This window comes from Sinocyclocheilus grahami, unplaced genomic scaffold (assembly GCF_001515645.1).
Source record: "Sinocyclocheilus grahami isolate Dianchi unplaced genomic scaffold, SAMN03320097.WGS_v1.1 scaffold70.1, whole genome shotgun sequence".
Taxonomy (NCBI): Eukaryota; Metazoa; Chordata; class Actinopteri; order Cypriniformes; family Cyprinidae; genus Sinocyclocheilus; species Sinocyclocheilus grahami.
The window spans coordinates 600,562-620,355 of NW_015505249.1; the positions used below are offsets into that span (position 1 = coordinate 600,562).

General features: G+C 35.8%; 1 protein-coding gene across 1 annotated transcript in view; it reads right to left on the minus strand.

The window, feature by feature from the left end:
- LOC107585428 (AP-3 complex subunit beta-1-like) overlaps nt 1-19,794 on the minus strand; it is a 75,089-nt gene that overhangs the window by 13,526 nt on the left and 41,769 nt on the right. Inside the window, exons 23-27 of the mRNA XM_016272446.1 lie at nt 18,610-18,805; nt 18,461-18,503; nt 16,131-16,234; nt 4,101-4,342; nt 680-777 (exon numbers count right to left, since the gene is read on the minus strand). Of these exons, the coding sequence (XP_016127932.1) occupies nt 680-777; nt 4,101-4,342; nt 16,131-16,234; nt 18,461-18,503; nt 18,610-18,805 (683 nt within the window). The remainder of the gene's footprint in view (nt 1-679; nt 778-4,100; nt 4,343-16,130; nt 16,235-18,460; nt 18,504-18,609; nt 18,806-19,794) is intronic.

Below are 19,794 nucleotides of genomic sequence, written 5' to 3' on the forward strand. Positions count from 1 at the left end.
GTGTTTAAACGAGCCGTTTTAGGTAGGCGTGGATGAGTCTTAACTTTTATAAAGAATATCTCTTTTTGGGTTTGAGACTTTAGTCTTCGCAGCTTCAGGGATCTTATCTATTCACGAACAGCTTGTAACACTCCAAAGAGAAAGGAAAACTTGAAATCACATCATATGACCCCTTTAAGAACCAAGGGTCCCCAAACTTTTGAATGGGGTTATTTTAATAATTTCAGCTATTTTTTTGTCTTGTGGACTAAATGTAAACATCTTTTATGTAAAATATCTTACTCAGGACATTACTAAATAAAAAATAAAAAAACATACATTTTGTATGATCTCTCTTATTTTGTTAAAATTATTCACATTTTCACAGATTCTGCAAGGGGTTCCCAAATTTTCGCATGCCACTGTATCTAGATTGAGTTTTTTTTTACTTTGTGCATTCAACATTTTTGATTCAGTTTAGAGGGAAAATGACTATTTCAGAGCATAGGCTTAAAATGGCTTTCATATAAAGTCACCCAATCCTGTGTACAATGTCCTTAAGATTTTTGAGAGTGGTGTGTACTGTAGATGTTTCTGAAGATGAGACCGTGCTGTATTTTTGAAGATGCTTAAGTGTTATTTCTTGGTATTTACAGCATCAGTATTGTGTTGTGTAAGTGCTAAGAGGTGTTTGTATTACCCTGCTCTTTGGTGAAGTCTGCTTCAGTCATCGTGATGGGCACCAGCAGCTCTCCTACCGCAGGCTGTATGGACACGCTGAATTCATCTTCTTTAGTACTGAAAGAAAAGAGAACAGAACCACATGTCCATCTTTTTTTGTGTTTGCCTTCTAAATACTTTGCCTTCTAAATACTAACTACTCATCAAACGTTTGTGCACGTAGTAAGAAAGTTTAGGGAAAAAATTTATACTGCAAGGATGCAAGGATGCATTAAATTGATCAAAAGTGACCGAAAACACTTCAACATTGTTGAAGTAAATTTCATTTAGTTTCTTTTATCATTTTATCAAATCCTTAAAGGCACAATATGTAAGATTTTTTGTATTAAAATATCCAAAAACCACTAAAACAGTGTTATATATTTTGCTGACTTGTGTATTTACATTATCCCAAATGTTTCGAAGAATGTTTAAATCCAGAGAAATAAGCAATTTTAACTAGTGACACGGACCGTGTCTATAGTGTCACCTGCCAATGACGTCATAACCCCTCGATTTCCGGTTTTGTTTTGTAGAAAACATGGAAACACCAAAGACGCTTTAATATGTTGTGCGTTTTAATGTTGTACGACTGCACAGAGTAGCATAATAACAGAACTTTCAAATGTATCTAGTATGATAAAACCGCGCTGCTTTTTTTCCCCCACACACTCACGACCAGAAGGAGCAGAAGCGGTCGACTGTGGCATAATAAAAGATCCGCTGCTTTCGAGCCGTGTGTCACGCTCGTTCAGCGGCCTCGTTTCGCTTCGACCACTTTCAGCCTCACCCTGCTTCATTCTACTACGTTAATAAATCATTAGCTCATCCATGAACATGATTTCTGCCCGAGTCCCGTCAGATTGCATCGGCTGTAGGGATAAAGACGACAACTTCCATGATTCCACACTCAGTCACGGCGTCATCAAACTACACCTTTGTCTCTTTGTTTATTTTGAATACGCGCCATCTAGTGGCGAAAATTACATATTGTGCCTTTAATTGCCATGTTTTCTCACAAAAATATGAAGCAGCACAACCATTTTCAACACTGACAATAATAAAAATTGTTTCTCGAGTGGCAAATCAGCATATTAGAATGATTTCTGAAGGATCATGTGACACTGAAGACTGGAGTAATGATGCTGAAAATTCAGCTTTGAATAACAAAAATAAAATACATTTTAAAATATATTAAAATAGAAAACATTTTAAACTGCAATAATATCTCACAATTTGTAATCAAATATCTTTTTTAATAAAATAAATGCAGCCTTGGCAAACATAAGAGATTTCTAAACACATTTAAAAATCTAACCACAAATTTTTGAACAGCAGTACATATATGGTATTTAATAGAATATAAAGTATTATAGTATATAAAATTGTATCTTATGGACGTTTTATGTCTACTTAAGGAATGCCTTCTTCAGCTCAGTAACATGATATATTTTTACATTTCTGAGTGAGAAAAAAAGACCAGGAATATGTACAAAGAAAGTAAATAGGATCAATTCTGATGTCACGTGAACTAACAAATTAATGTGATAAAGCCGTAAAACATTCCAGGGAAGTTGTAACAGTGTTTCACAGTTTTTAAACAAGTAAAAATATTTTAATATTTTCCACTGCAACACAATCTATTTTATTTTCGGAACCTCCTCTCATCCCAAAAGAGTAAAGGTTTGCCAATTTACTTTGCAAGTAGACAATTAGCTGAGAAACAGAACTGCTATTACCATCCCACTGGATCAATCATCACTGATCCACACACGAAAGACAGAAAGTAAGAAAGAAAAAAAGAAAGAAAGAAAATAGGAGAGAGAAGGATGAAAGTAATTTCAGATGGAAAAAAGGGAGGAAGGATAAATGGAAGGAAGGAAGAAATGACAGAAGGAAGGAATAGAAGAAAAAACTTAAGGAAGAACAAAGTAAGAATGGAAAGAAGTAAATGAGGGGGAAAGCAAGGTTGGAAGGATGGAAGTAAGAAAACAGAAGAAATGAACAAAAGAAAAAGCAAGGATGATAGAAAGAATAAAGGATGCGCAAAAGGAAGTAAAGATGGAAGGATGGAATGAAGAAAAAACAAAAGAAAGGAAGGGCAAAAAAACAAACAAAGAAAGAAGGGAGAAAATATGAAAAGGTGAGGAAGAATGAGCAGAAGGAAGGAAGAAAAGACAGAAGGAAGGAATTGAGGGAAAAAAACGTAAGGAAGAAGGAAGGAAGAATGGAAGGAATTGAATTAGGGGAAGCAAGGTCAGAAGGATGGAAGTAAGAAAAGGAATGAAGGAAAGAAAAAAGCAAGGATGATAGGAAGAATGAAGAATGAACTAAAGGAAGCAAAGAAAGAAGGAAGGAAGGATAGATGGAGGGAAGAAGAAAAGGGGAAGGGGAAGATGGAAAAAAGGAGGAAGGACGAATGGAAGAAAGAAGAGAGAGAAGGATGAAATGGAGGAAAAAGCATAATGAAGAAGGGAGGAAGGATGGAATGAAGTAAAGAAGGGAAAGGAAAATAAGAAGGACGGGAGGAAGATAAAACAGAAAGGAGGAAGGAAAGATAGAATAAGGAAGACAGTATGGAAGGCTGGAAGAAAAAGAGAAAAAAACAGAAAGAAAGAAAGAAAGAAAGAAAGAAAGACAAACTGAAGGAAGTAAAGATGGAAAGAAGCAAGAAAGGATGGAAGGCCAGAAGAAAGAAATTAAAGAAGGAAGACAGTAAAGAAAGCCAGGAGAATGGAAGGGAGAAATAATGAAATGAAGGAGGGAAGGAAGAAAAGACAGAGAGAAGGAAGGAAAGAATAAAGGAAAAATGTAAAAAGGAAAAGAAAGTTCAAAAGGAAGAATGTAAAGAAGGTCAGAAGAAAGCATAAAAAAAAAAATACTTACTGTAAAAAAGTAATTATAATAATAAACACTATAATTAAAATAGATAAATACTCTGTGTAAAAACGACTATAATTAGAAAAAAATTAATGAATGAATGAACAAATAAATACATAAATAAATACCCTATGTAAGTAAAATAATGTAAATAAATAAACACCTAATGTAAAACAAAAAAAAACTGTAATAAAAATAAAAATAAAAATAAATAATAATATGAATGCCCAATGCACAAAACAATAAGAATACCCAACATGAAAAATAGCAACTATGATTAAAATAAATGAAAAATAAATAAATATGAAAGTAAATACGCAGCAGTTGCCGAATAGGTGTTGATATTGATAAACGTGACTGTTCATGTTGTACTGTGCTCATGTTTGTGTCAATTTCAGAATGATTTGTACTTCAAACTCTTCATTCAAAATCAAGCAAGAGCACGGCAATCCGGTTCTCCATATTATGACCCCTGTGCATCACACATTCACAGCTAGTCCTGTTAAACTCCATTAATTCACGTGTGAAGCTCACCGATAGCATTAAAGTGGTGGATGTTTTGTCCAGTGGAACTCTTCTCAGAGATGTGGATGTTCTCCAGGGCTTGGTCACTACTGTTGCTTAGTGTCAGCTGCAGGGATACCATGCTGTTGCCATAGATACAGGGCTGCCGGGTGAAGCGGTACTGGGCGGACAAACCTTTACCCGTCATCCTGTGGAGCAGCTCATGGGAGGTTTCCGGCACAAACACGGGAAAACTCGCCTGCAGGGAGACACGTACATGCCAAGAAACGGCGTCAAACTGACAAGCAAGAAATACACAAAGACGGAGAAGAGAACACCTGCAGCTGGCAACAAACTGATTAGAAAAGGAAAGAACAATATGTATCGAAAATAATTTGGTAATTATAATCAGCAGCAGTGCCTTCTGGATAATTTGTGGTGGTAAATAAGTAATATTTAAGACTATAGTTGGGTCACATTATTCCTGAACATGTTTGATCTAATTCTTTTTTTGTCTGACCAATGGAAAATGAGAGGAAACCTGTATGAAAACAGTCATTATTTTGGCAATTAATCAACACTATTTCTTTTTCTGTCTGACCCACGGAAAAAAATGTTGCCAATTAATTAAAACTTTAAGACCTAAAACGTGTAAAATGTCAATGTTCAAATAAAACATACAAAAATACCTATTTGCAAACAGACAGACATGAAAGTGAAAAGAAAAAGGCAGTACATAAAGAGCCACCATCAGCCCATTTCCTCCTCTTAATAAAGCCACCTTTGAACTTTTTATCTTAATGCAAAATCTCTGAGACACAAATGAAGATGATAGAGAGGCATAAGGCTATTTTCATTATAAACACATTAGCGAAACCATAGCAAAATGCCTATATAGCGTTAGAGTAATGCTACGATGCTCTTAATGCTGTCTTAGGTCATTTATAAGATAAGCAGAGTGGAAACGGAGCTAGATTTTTTTTCTGAAGAAAATAGTGGTTCTACAACGCATCTGTGCTAAAGTTACCATGACAATGCTAATATCAGTGCATTGTGGTTGCTAAGGTGTTCTGAATGGTTGCTAGGTGGTTACACAAACAATGTGGGAGGAATTGTGTGCCAACATTAAATACATAGGGTCAGGGGTTTGCATTAAGTGTTCTTTAAGCTAAAATGCAACTCCATAACATCATGAACTCATGTTATATAAATGCTCATTACTGACTTGTTTATCATTTCTAACCAATTCCAACAACTGTTTCCAAGACTATCACAAAACTTCTAGATAATGTTACCTTGGTGAAATTTAAAACACAACAGCTGTGTCCAATACAGAAAAACAAATGTTCAAGTTGGCAATAGATAAAAATGCATTAACAAAGACGCAGTGACAAAACAACTGCTCCAGCAAGTGACTGCACTGTCAGCTCTGCAAAAGCACTCCAAATCCAGATAATGTTATGAGCCATAATTAAAGCTTTAATTATCAATATAAAACTAAGGTCGCACAACTATATTGGAATGGGTTAGTAGTAGTGTTAATTTCGTTAACGAAGACTATGACGAAAAATGTTCGTTGACGAGCTTTTTCCCCATGACCAAGACAAGACTAAAACGAGACGACAATAAGGTCAATAAACGATAACCAAGACTATATCAACATGCAATTTTGTTGACGAAATAAAACGAGACTAAAATGTATTCAAAAAGATAAAAACTTGACCAAAAAACCTTTATTTTCGTCAAAAAAGCAGGGGCGGTTCTAGGGGGGGGGGAAAGCTAGTTGGCAGGGGGGCACTGGCCCCCCCTAGAACCACCTTTGGCCCCCCCTAAATTTGGAATCATATCACACCAAACAATTTTGGGTGATATGCGCAGTTTGTCCTGTAAACTATGCATATATAAAAAACGAAAAACATATCCTGCAGCTAAATTCAAATCCGCGTTCGCTGGCTGGCACAGAGCCAGAGACACACACGTTTTTAAAGCACTGCACATTATAACCAATCCCATACTATTATGTTGAGTTTATGAATACAAAGACCAATCAGAGGCATTCAGACGAGTCACCGCTGAAACATGCTGTTTCGTCACTGCGCGCGCTGCCTGACTGCAATCTCTGGCAAATTATCTCATCAGAAACAACATAGTGTAAACGTTCTTTGCTCTCTTTTTGTACAATGAAAGTGTTATAGGCTAATTAGTAACTTACTATGTTTTTATTAACTTCACATTAAATACAAAGTCAGTCGTATTAAATATATTTAATGGTTTGACATATCTGGTACTTAAGTAAAAAGACGAATTTTTATGCAAAGTTAATAGATTAATACTATTAGGCTACTTTACTAGAGCACTAACATAATCTATAAAGGTGCAAAATGCATTTACTTGCACATATTTGAGAATTGAGATATTTCATGATATATTTTGGGAATATTAAAAAAATAAAAAAATAAAACCCCTGCTGAATAAAACATTAGACACCATTTGAAAATTTGTAATGGTTTTACTGGTTATAATGGGACTTGTATTGGTTTTAAGGGAAACTGTAATGGACCCTGTTAGTCTCTACTTGTAATTGGTTGCCTTCTATTGGTGGCTTGTTAAAACCAATAAATCCTAATGGAATATGTCCCCAAACACACTACAGAAAACCATTTTTAATGGTTAGAAATTGATGGTTTGTAATGTTATTTGTTGTGGAAATCATTACAATTTTCTGTGATGGTTTTATTGTTTTATTTTTTTCAGTAGAGACATAAGCCTATATCTGTTTGTGGCTGCTGTGTGTCATATGACAAGCATGAGAGCCCCCCCCCCTTTATTCATGCCACCTCAAAAATGATGCCTCTGACACTACAGTACAAAATTATTCGTCAAATAAATGAAACATGATGAAACATTCATTTTAGTTTAAATTGTTATAGATTACATTTAGATTGCAGCGATACATGACATGGTGAAAAATTACTGAATGAATAATAGGCTACTTAAAGTAGTTTAAGATTCATTTTAAAATTGTGCCCCCTAAAAGCACAAGTGGCCCCTGTCTGGCCCCCCCAGTTACTGTGGTCTAGAACCGCCCCTGCAAAAAAGGAGACAAAATGTTATTGCAGACTGCTCTACTACACGAGCTTTCATGAGTGCGGTTGCCAGATATCAAGAGTTCTAATCCCCGAATCAGAGCTTCGCTGTTAAATTCATACATTTTCTGCCCGGTGTGTTTTGCTTATTTTAAGCAATCTGGCAACCATGCACACACTGCGGAAGCACCACCGCAGATGATCTGAAAAACAAACACGCTGGAGTTTAGCGATCTAAATGAAAGCGTCATTCAGCCGGTCTGTGTTCTGTCATGAGATCTCGCTATATTGTTTGCGATTGTGATCGCTGAATAAATACACTTACTCAATCACTGTTGTTTTAATAGAGAAATAGACTATTGCAATTATGGAATTAGTGGAATTACTAGGAATTTCACTGTTATAATATTTTTCATTTGTTTTAGCTGTTTTCATAATGTAGACAGAGATTGCATAAATCTTTGGTGTTGATTTATATAATAAAAAGCCTATAATAAATCAGTACACTAGATGAGGTAAAATATACCATGTGTCCATTCTATTGATTTGTGCTTACTGGAGAAAGTGCAATACCTGAAATACAACAGTACATTTCTCAAATGACAACAATCATTACGATTATAATTTTGAGAAATTATTATTTTTTTTTTTATCAGTTTAACCATTATACAGAATAACGGAAATGTGACTAATATTTCATTGACTAAAAAACCTGACTAAAATGCTCTTACATTTCATTGAATAAACAAAAACAGGTCAAGTTTGTCTAAATATAACTAAAATGTACATTTGAGTAAGACTAAGACTAAATTAAAAATGGCTGCCAAAATGAATACTGCTGTATGGTTAATTAATAATAATCTTATTGCTAAAATGTCAAGTTTTCATTGACTAAAATACTTTAGATTTTCTTGGACTAAAACTTGACTAAAACTAAATAGGATAAGGTTGACTAAATATGATAAAAACTAACAAGTACATTTTAGCCTGGGACTAAGACTAAGACTAAAATGTAAATAGCTGACAAAATTAACACTAGTTAGTAGTATATAAAATAAATCCAAAACACAGTAAAATTACGAAATATTATTATAATTTAAAATAATGGTTTTCTATTTGAATATATTTTAAAATGTAATTTATTCCTGCGATGCAAAGCTGAATTTTCAGCATCAATACTCCCGTCTTTAGTGTACGATCCTTCAGAAATCACTCTAATATGCTGATTTGCTGCTCAAGAAACATTTCTTATTATTATCAATGTTGAAAACAGTTGTGCTGCTTCATATTTTTGCACAAACCATTTTTTGCAGAATATTTTGATGTATAGAAAGCTCAAAAGAACGGCATTTATTTGAAATATAAATCTTTTCTATCATTATAAATGTTTTTACTGTCACTTTTAAACAATTCAATGAATCCTTGCTATATATTGCTGTATTTCTTTCATAAAAAAATCTCCAAACTTTTGAACGGTAGTGTATAATACTGACCATCATATCAGCTCTCAGCCATAACAAAAATAACCTGCAATCGTATCAGCAAAAATGTCTCTAATGGCGCATCCCTGATTTACACTAGTTTGTTTCAAGAAAATCACTGTAAAGGCCCAAAGAAAAGAAAGGCCAAGCGTCATGCCTGAATTACGTCCTGTGACACCAGCTGCCATTGATATGACGAGTGTGGAAAGACCACTGACATCTCAATGCATTACTCCTGACTCTCTGGATTCTCTCTAGCTCATGTGACAGCAGAACAGATTGGCGGCTGATGGCAGTTTTCTGGCTCTACACTGCACTCCTGAACACCTGGACAGGGATGACATTTCTGCCTGCAATTTATTTGTTGGCCGCAGCTCGGTCTTCAACACCAGCAATCCCTCCGAGCTATGGATTCCATCTGCAACCCAACACTGGAGTATTTTCATAGAGTAATTAGAGGTGTTATAAAAGCTAAAAACAGTGCAATAGAAATAAACTGAAAATGTGCAAAGAAAAATGGCATGCTTTCATATTGTGAATTCTGAAGTACCTCAAGGCTCTGTTTGCGGACCGGTAATGTTTGCACTGCTCAGTTCTGAATGCTTTAACATTTTTAATATTTATAAATAAAATATTTTATTAACAATCATAATACATTATTTTATATATAATATTAACATAAGCATTTTGATAAATTGTATTCATATTAAATAAAATTAAATACATATAAATAATATTACATTATTAATACAATCATAATACATTTAACATTCATGTTAATATAAAATGCAAAATTTTGATTAAATTATTAATGTAATTAATTAAACATTAAATTAAAATTTATTTGATATATTTTAAATTAATAATATCAAATATAACATTATTTACCAAAATATTAAATAAAAAACACAAACAAAGGTGGGGTATATGTAGAAAAAAAGTGAATGATGGGCGTTCGAATTCTGCGGAAATTTGCAGAGCTTCTGTACGGACCTGCACATCACCTACAATCACCATGACGGATGGCGCAACCGAAACTAGACAAACCAAAATAAAATTGGCTTGAAAACCTGACAGTATGAATGAGTTGGTTTATCTGAAACAGCAGCGTTATAAGAACACAGCAGTTATGTGCAGCTGAAAGCACCTTTAGATGTGTCATATCCTTTTGTAAGCTTCCTACAAAAACACACGCATATACAGACACACCATGAATTTATAGCCGTGCTTTTGGAGGTGTCAAGCCGGTCTGTGTTGATAAAAGTAGCCGTAATGTTAACAGTGTCAGATTTACCACACAGAAGCGCGCAGGTTGTGTCCAGCATTTCATGATAACCGCTCCTGTCAGTGTCCTCAAGGACTGGATGAGCCAATATACAACACATCGCTTATGATCACCAATATAACACACACACTTTGCGTCCTATAAAGTGGTCAACTCCGCTGGGTGGTGGAAGAGTAAATAACCGAAAGAAAAGAGTAACCTTGACCGCAGCGTCCAGCACACATGCTCGGACACGTCTCCCGTGTGAAGGGGAGCATGATTGAGGGGCTCTATTATGGATGAGCTTAAAGGAAACCTCAGTGATGGATGACAACTCGCTCTAGTCACCTTCACATATCCCAGCATCCTCTCTGTCCAGCTGCCGCCCAATTCTGCTGACAAATGCAAAACACATCCACTGGCCGGGATAAAGAGGGAGAGAGAGAAAGAAACCAGAGGAGGGAAAAGAAGGATTAACGGAGGACGGGAGGACATACAGCAGAGAGAATTAAAAATCTATTTTCTATTGCTGTTTGAAATCTAATTCATTTGTTTATGAGACCTATTGTCTGTAAGAGAAAAATGTCATTTGGCGAGGTGTGTGCACGCATTGATCCTGTCAGATGTTAAAAGTCACCGTGATTATATTGAAGGCTGTGAAATAAATGCAAAGAAATAGGAGTTAGTTTCTTTTGTGCAGCGAAATATATAATGTACAAAAAAGCAAACGTCTAACGTTGTGTTTTGTGGCATTTCTTTGGGTAACGGATCAGTCAAAAGAACTAAAATCAAAATCACATTATGGCTCAGTACGCTTATCAAATCTCAAGATACTTTTTACTTAAAGTATCTATCGCGTGTATATTTGGGATGTGCAGGTCTAGTCGACTAAACGGTACAGCTCCTACTAGTCGACGCTGAAAACAATAGTCGATTACACGACAGAAAATAAAAAAAGGAAAAAAACCACATGATTTTATCATTCAAATTACCATCATTTTAACGTTGCATTTAAAACATTTTAAATAACAAGTTAAAATAAAACGGTTGAAAAATAATACATTATTTTTACAAGTTTATCCGGGTGGAAACTAAATTTTTTCTTCGTGTCAGTTGCGGCGAGTTCAAAAATGACCATGCGAAAGACGAGCAAGGTGTGGGATTCTTTTGAATTAGAAGGAAACTGAAAAGCTATGTAAACTGTGTAATGTCAAATTGTCTTACAATAACTCTACTGGAGCGATGCGTAATCATATTCAATACAGGCATGTAGGCGTTAGCTTAGAGGCTGGCCAAAGCCAGCAAATGTGTCAATCACATCATTCACTACAACCCGCCGGCGCTGCGATCCCATCCGCGCCGTCTGTTCCTCTAACGAAGACCCACTTCGGTGGTGGTACGGGATGTCCAGCCGCTTTCTGAAACTCTATCGGCTTGCTTTTCGTTATCTCTGCTTGCCTGCGACTTCAGTTCCCGCCGAGCGTGTTTTTTCAAGTGCAGGAATTTTATTGTTAATCGCCTCAGGTCACGTCTTTCACCAGACCACGTTGATAATTTCACTGAACAAATAACGCATGGTCTGAGTAAGTAAAATTGGCATTGTTGCATTATTTTGTTTTTAGACGAGATAGCCTACACGAAGTACATTTTTAAAAGACGTTTTAATGCTATTTCTTGATAAAACTTCCTATTGTTTTTGACTTGTGTTTTAATATGTTGGCTAACGTTATATGAAGATTAAGAATTCTGTCAGGCTATTGATTGATTTTACATTGTTCTGCATTTCCCCAGCTGATTTGAATAAATAAGCTATGCTTTGGCTTATGTTGAGCGTATGCTCTTCTTTTTTTTCTTTTTAACGACCGCCTAAAATGAAATGATGATAACGCGAAGCAAGCGGAATTCATTGAGGGATTTGACAGTGTGATTCATAGATGAAGTATTTCAAATATAGGCTATAATATATGCTACAGGCACGCGCCTTTTGGGGGTTTCTTGCTTTTAGACTAGTCGACTAGTCGGATACAAAACTTTCGTTTAAACAACAGTAAAATTAGTCGTCGCGCACATCCCTAGTGTATATATATATAGTGCCTATATTGTGTTTCAGATCAAAGAGTATCACTGTGTTCATTTACACATGAGCAGCTCATGATCTGATGTTTTCAGCATCTCAAAGCGACTCGGTTAACAGTAAATCCTGCAAACTCCATGTGCTTAACATCCATTTGGGAATGCAACGTGTGCCAGGTTCAATTTATTTTCACATTAGCATAATTTTTTTTACATTTTTGTGAACAGATGATTACAGAATTGTAATGAAAAGCTAAGTAAACTTGCTGTCAACTAAACACAGAAATGTAAAGCTTGAGGGTATAACTCTTGAGTGAAGTAATTAATACATACTGTAATTTTACTACTGTAAACAAAAATAATTAAGATAAATCATTCACTTTGTTACAGTGCAGCTGTATTACAATAATTATGTATACAATAATGCATAATTAAAGATGTATAAAATAATGTATTACAATATTACGATTATTATTATTATCAATTGTGATGCAGACTGAAACACTAACTGATTCTGTGATTTTTAGCAGTTTTATTAATATTTTGAACTTTGAAATTTGAAGTATTTTTAGATGTTTTGAAATTTGAGATTTTTTATTTTTTCCGTTTTCATTTTAATTTGTTAAATTTGTAGTCATTTTGTTGTGTATTTTTGTCATTTTAATTATAATTTTTTTAAAAATATTAATCACATTATTAATATTAATTTAATATTATGATTTAATTTATAAATTTTTATCTCCGTTTTAGTTTCAGTTATTTTAATACATCACGTTTGCTTTGGCAACTAGCTGAAATAAAATATATTTTTTTTAATAAATATTTTACTTCACTTAATGTTTATTCTACTTTAAGGAACCAAAGGGAATTTTTATGTTTATAATTTTAGTTAACCATAATAACCCTTATTTGAGTCCACTTTAACGTCTAGGTCAACGTCAATTCAAAGAGATTTTTTTTATTTTATTCTGTTCAGTTTGGTCACTGCAAAGGGGTTGATGCTCTTAATTTTGCTCCCAAAGTTCACCATATTGATGCATTTAACTTGAAAATACATAAAAAAATGTCATACTCCTGGACCCCCCAATGTTCACCCAACCATAGTCTCACAAAATCCTGTGGGAAACACTGATACTTGCACACAATCAAATCAAAAGTGTCTTATAGTGCTAAAAAAGCCACGCTAAACGTGTCCAGCATAAAGCACATGTGATTGACAGCGCGAGTCGGTGTCTCCACGTGTGTTTCTACCTTACTGCTGAGTCATAATGAGGACGGCACTGAGCGTGCTCCGAGAAGAACGGGGTCACCGCGGCAACGCCGGCCGGCTGATGGACACCAAATGAACAAATTATGACGCGGCCCCCGGATTGTGATGGGGTCAAACGCCCCTCACCCCGCGCTCAGTCCGCGCTCGCCCTCATTCGCCCCCCGCTCACCCTACACTGACAGTTCAATTTCCCTCCGACGCCCTGCGTTCGGCCCCCATTCGCCCCGCACTAATTATGAATGAAAAGTTATCAGCCGGCTCCCCCGGCGTGCGCTTAAACAGTATTTCAGAGCAGATCTGCACGTCAAAATGTTATTAGAAACGGGAGGAGCCGAGGCAGATAGTTCGCACGCTGACCCATGGATCGGCTAAATACCACCACTAACCGTCCCAGAACGCATCAGAGTGTCTCTCTATTTCACATACCGTTATCTCATCTGTACCCGCGTCGGCCAAAGTCACACACACACACACTCGCAGCAGTGTCGTATGAATATATTTTCATACATCTGCATGCACGCGGCTGAGAAAGACCAGCTGTGTGACGTGACACGCCATAATGAATGCATGTATGTGCGAGCGAGAGAGATGAGGTTTATCCACCGTGACTAAGATTATAGCGGCCTGTAATGTATTTATGCATAGCATTGACTTTAAATAAGCCCTTTCTCTTTCTCTCAATCTCACCCTTTATTTCAGCTCTGATTAGCCTGCCCGCCGAGGCTCGTGGGTAGTATTCTAATGACCTGTGCCTAACAGCTTCTAGCTGCGCAGCGGTCCGGGCCTGACGAGCCTGTCAATCAAAGCAGCGGCGCTGACACCCGCCCAACGCGCCGATACAGGTCACAGGGGCTACCCTGCAGTGATGGACAGGAGGAGAATAGGAATTCTGACAGATGGAGGTTGGAAACTATAGGAAGTTTAAAAGTTTTCTCCGACTCTGGGATATCAAGGATTGCGTGTTATCAGCAATCATAGTTCAACCACAGCGCTGTCAGCAAGATGTCTGGAGTTTAATAGCATGCTCATATACTCAAAGTAATAAATCAGTATGACCTTTGCATGCTTTTTGGTGCATTTTGACATTTTATTGAAGAAAAAAAAAAAAGTATTCCCTAATAATATTAGAAGATTAATGATATAGAGAAATGGAGAATATGATGGAATTGATCGGGAAATTTAAATATATGACAAAGTCAGAATATGTGACGTACACAAAATTAAAAAAAATTTTCAATGAAAACTTATTTTTCACAACACTGTATGTAATCAATAAGACTTTATTAGCCCTGCTTTACAATCATTACTGAGCAAATACACAAATCACTAAATAACTCCATTCGTTTGCTTTTCTTTTAAATAAAAATGGCAGATAAAACTCAAAATTATTTCCAGGCAAAGTAAAAATAATAATATCAAATCAGTTTTAAGCTCTTTAAGGACAAACTGCCAATTGACAAGTCAGTTTTGTTAATCTGATAACAGCCAGTTCTTGAAATCTCAGTCTAAATGTTTTGAACCAGTTTATTGCTAGTTTACACAATAATTCCTTCAGGTCTACTAATATGATGATTAAACAAGCAACTAGTTTAATTAGCACTGAAATTAATAATATATAAATAAATAATAATAAATAGTGCACTACCTTTAAAAAAATTTTTTTGAAATAAATTAATACTTTATTCAGCAAAGATGCATTAAATTGATCAAAAGTGACAGTAAAAATTTAATGACAAAAGGTTGCCATTTCAAATAAATACTGTTCTTTTAGATTTTTCGATTCATCAAAGAATTCTGGGAAAAAATGCATTGTTTTTTGCAAAAATATTAAGCAGCACAACTGCTTTCAACACTGAAAATACTAATGAATGACTCTGTCAGCATATTAGAATGGTTTCTGAAGGATCATGTGACACTGAAGACTGGAGTAATGATGCTGAAAATTCAGCTTTGCATCACAGGAATAAATTACATTTTAAAACATATTCAAATAAAAACCTCATTTTAAATTGTAATAATATTTCGCAATATTACTGCTTTTTACTGTATTTTTGATCAAATAAATGCAGTCTTTGTGAGCATAAAAGACTTATAATACAAAAATATAAAAACATCTTTCCATCCTCAAGTGTTTGAAAGGTAGTGCTTCTAGCTCTAATGTACCTATATTGTAGCCTATATTAACTTTAGCTTGTGTTTACTATGCAAAAATATCTTTATCGATTCAATGTCTTTACAAATATTACAAACAATAAGATCAAGGTCCAGATCCTACTAAGAATCTTTAGGTTGAAATATGACAGCAGCACAGGTCTATAAACATGCGTATAGTGTGTGTGTTATTGTCGGGGGGTATCTGTGGGCCGCTGGGATATTACAGTTCATGTGTCAATCCTAAAAGAGAAAGACACAGATAGTATTTGAGAAGAAATGACCACACATGCTTCATTCATCTCTTACTGACATCTCTCCCTCCCTCTCGCTCTCTTGATATCCCTCTCTCCCTGACACAGGACTCTCACGGGAGAGGAAGGAGCCGTCATACTGCAAAAGGTCAACAATCACATATGCTGACAACACACACACACACGCTGGACTCACACAGGAGGAGAAGAAAGAGGGAAGGCAATGAAAAACCAATCTATAATACAAAAAGAAACAAAGAACATAGAAGATGTCTAGATGGACACAAACAAAAGACTGGAGGGGAAATGATAAAAAGCAAGAGGTATAATGTAGTCAGCCGGTCATTAATGCAAAATGAACCCAAACAGGATGAATATATATTAGCAGTCATTTTATGCAAACAAATCAACTCAAAGTATTCAAGAGAGACTTATTAAACATCAACACAAAGTCAGACGGACACACACCTGTAAGGCCGATGCAGTGGGTGAGATGGAGAGCCCTTGCAGGTCAGACAGCAGACTAGGAGACAGGATGGAGCTCTTGGGTGTGGGGACCGCCGCGGGCGAGACTGTCAAACAAAACAATAACACCAGCATTAAAACCCATATATTTATCAATACATTAATTGGTCCTGTTCCAAAAGAGAGTGAGCTGCCTAACTAAACAGCATATTGAGGTTTCTGTTTTGTCTCTATTTAACACATTTGACTAGTTTTAACGCCATTATGCAAATTTCCCCTCAAAATCAGCACAAAAAACGAGTATAAGGTACACAGCTTTGTCTAAACGTTGAGGCATCATCATATGTGTCCTTTACAGATAAGCAAGCAACATTTTATTGTATTTATATGATTACACATACACTCACACAGCAGATTACATATTTACTGTATCAAATCACAACCCAGTCTTAAAGGGTTCATATGATGCGATTTCAATTTTTCCTTTCTCTTTGGAGTGTTACAAGCTCTTGGTGCATAAAGAAGATCTGTAAAGTTGCAAAGACTAAAGTCTCAAATCCAAAGAGATATTCTTTATAAAAGTTAAGAGTCAGCCACACCAACCTAAAACGGCTCGTTCTAACACGCCCCCATGTCTACGTCACGATGTGAGAAGATTTGCATAACGCCTCCCAAATGTTCACGCAAAGAAAGAAGGCGTAACTTTTATTCTCGCTGTAGTATTGTTGCTGCCGCCATGTCGTGAAGGCGCTGTGTGTTTCATTGTGAAAGCGAAACTACTTTGTTTGGCCTTCCAAAAGAGGACGATATCTGCTTCGTCATGCCTAGAGCTGATCCGTGCTGGTCGCTGAGGAAATACATCAACTTCGCGCTGTGGATCGCCGGATCGGCTTTCACCGTGGATGAAGCGGAGTCCAGCCCGGGGTCGTCACATGTGGTTGCCACAAGCCTGCCCGCCACCGCTCACTCTAGCCGGAGGAGAAACAATAATGTACAGTATGTGGAAATTAATGTGTTTTTTGAACTTTAAACCACATAAACACATTTCATTACATCAAATACACAAAATAATGTTCTTTTTAGCAACATCATATGACCCCTTTAACCATATCGCATTCTCAGGCATTGTTAGAATACATTTTTAAAAAGTCGTCAGCCAATTGGCGAGTAACACTGTTTAATATACTCACCAACACTGATTATAAGTCGCATTTGGTGTTTGGAGAATGTTAATTTTAGGCTCTACACTTTTATTTCAACACTGTCAAGTATCAATAAAAATAGACACATCTAATTAAAGACAAACAACTTCACCTAATTTTTTGAGTGTATTTTTTTCTCAGAGGGATTTTACAAAAAGTAATTGTTTAAGAGTTACAAGGCATGAAGCAAACCAACCAGCCAGAAGGCAAATCAAACAATGACGAACATGATCTGAAGTAGCAAATTATATGAAAATCGGAAAATCGTCAGCTACAAAACTGTACTTAATATACTTAATGAACTACAATCCCATGCTGCATTGCTAATGCCAATAAAATCTAAAAAGATGGGGATTTAAACTACTGATTTAAAGTTGTTGCATATTTAACATATCTAAACAATGTGTTATAAATGTATTGCTATATATATATATATATATATAAAAACACCACTATTTAATTATTTTAAGAGTGTAGGGAGACTGACTCTGTTATATAATTCGTAGTGCTTCATGGAGGTTGGAGGGCAGTAGAAAGTTATTTTGGTGGAGCTCATGGGTAATGAAGATTTTCCACAAGGAATTATGTGGTTTAACATGATTATTTAAAAAATAAGTTGAAATAGTGCAGGCTGATGGCTTCAACAAAGGGTATATAACAAAGTATTGAGATTAAATTTTGTTATTGACCCAATACTTATTTTCCACCATAATTTGCAAATAAATTCTTTAAAAATCCTACAATGTGATTTTCTGGATTTTTTTTTCTCATTTTGTCTCTCATAGTTGAGGTATACCTATGATGAAAATTACAGGCCTCTCTCATCTTTTTAAGTGGGAGAACTTGCACAATTGGTGGCTGACTAAATACTTTTTTTCCCCACTGTATACCACAGATTAACAAGCTCGTAGTTCAAAGTAGGTCTGTCTTTAAAGTTATACAAGTTATCGTTCAAAATCAATTCCCCTATGGAGAAAATGAATGGGATTTTCACTTTAGAAACCACTATGTAGACCACAGACAGGTCACTGGGGTTTGGAAAACAACCATTATATCACAAAATAATAAAACCAAAACTATAACAAAAAGAAGAAAACTGAAAAATTAAAAGAAACACGGAAAGCAACTCACAGTCATCCAGATCAAGCAGAGACACTTCCTTTTTCTCAACCTGCTGAAAAGAAACATGGATGCCAGATGTTACACATGCAGATTAATATACAGCACAAGTTCATACTCACAACTCAGGATGTGTGCTTGGACTCTCTTGTTCTTCTCACCTTTGTGACTGGTGTAGACTGCACAGGTTTAGACTTTGTGTTTTTCTTCTGGCCTGTTCCCGAGTCTGAATCTGAATCGAATTCCGATCCAGATTCTGATCCGGATTCAGATGAACTCTCAGACAAGGAACTCTCAGAGGCTGATTCATTTTCGGATCTGGATTCACCCTTTACAGCGTTCCCATTCTTCTGCTTCCTATTCGAGTTAAACACACACAGAAACAACTGAACTATTTGAGTTCACCGGACAAATTAATAACTGCAAAACATCCAGTCAACACACTTCACTTCTTATGCACTAAACACTACAATTAATGATGTAAAAACATGTTTAACAATTTATTTCCCGGGTCATTTTTGACAACCTAAAAAACCTGTTCAACAATTAGCCATTACTAAAGAACATTTCAATATTCAAGCATAAAACAGGACGTCGTTTTATACAGAGAGAGAGCACAAGGTTGGCTAAATTAGCAGAGGGAACAATGTATATTTAATAGGGTTGTGACGGTGAGGAAATTTTCCCACCGGTTAATTGACGAGTGACAACACCGGTAATACCAGTCTCACCTCGGGGGCGTTCCCTTCGAATTAGCGTCAATTTGGCATCAATTGCTTGAATTCAACAACAAAATACCCTAAAGTGAGTTTGACGTTGTATTTATAAAACAGAACTTTTAACAAAACAAATACAAATACACCATGCTATAGGGCACGCTATGCCTAATATAAAATAACAAATAACTTACATAAAGTTTAAATAGGTATACAAAACTGGAAATAAGTAAAACATGTATAATATATAACCAAATAAATAAGAAAGTAGAACGTTTATTAGCAAAACGAGTAAGAAAGCTTGGAGGCACGGCATATACCTTGATGTCAAATAAAATAAATAAATGACACAAAGTTTAAATAAAGTAAAAATCAGCAAACAATGTGGAACCAATTAAATAAGAAACTAATATATGTAGCGTCTGGACCAATCAAACACACAATATATATTTTGTTAGCTATATTTAACAAATACTCTATAACCCCCCTCACTTAACAAGCCATATGAGGACCTGTGGACCCTTCCCCCGAAATGCGTAACACCCCAGGAAGCCGAACAGGCCCCTGGTTCCATGGCAACCAACGCGGATATCACTGGGTTTATTGCCCAGAGGAATATGTGTAGAGAGA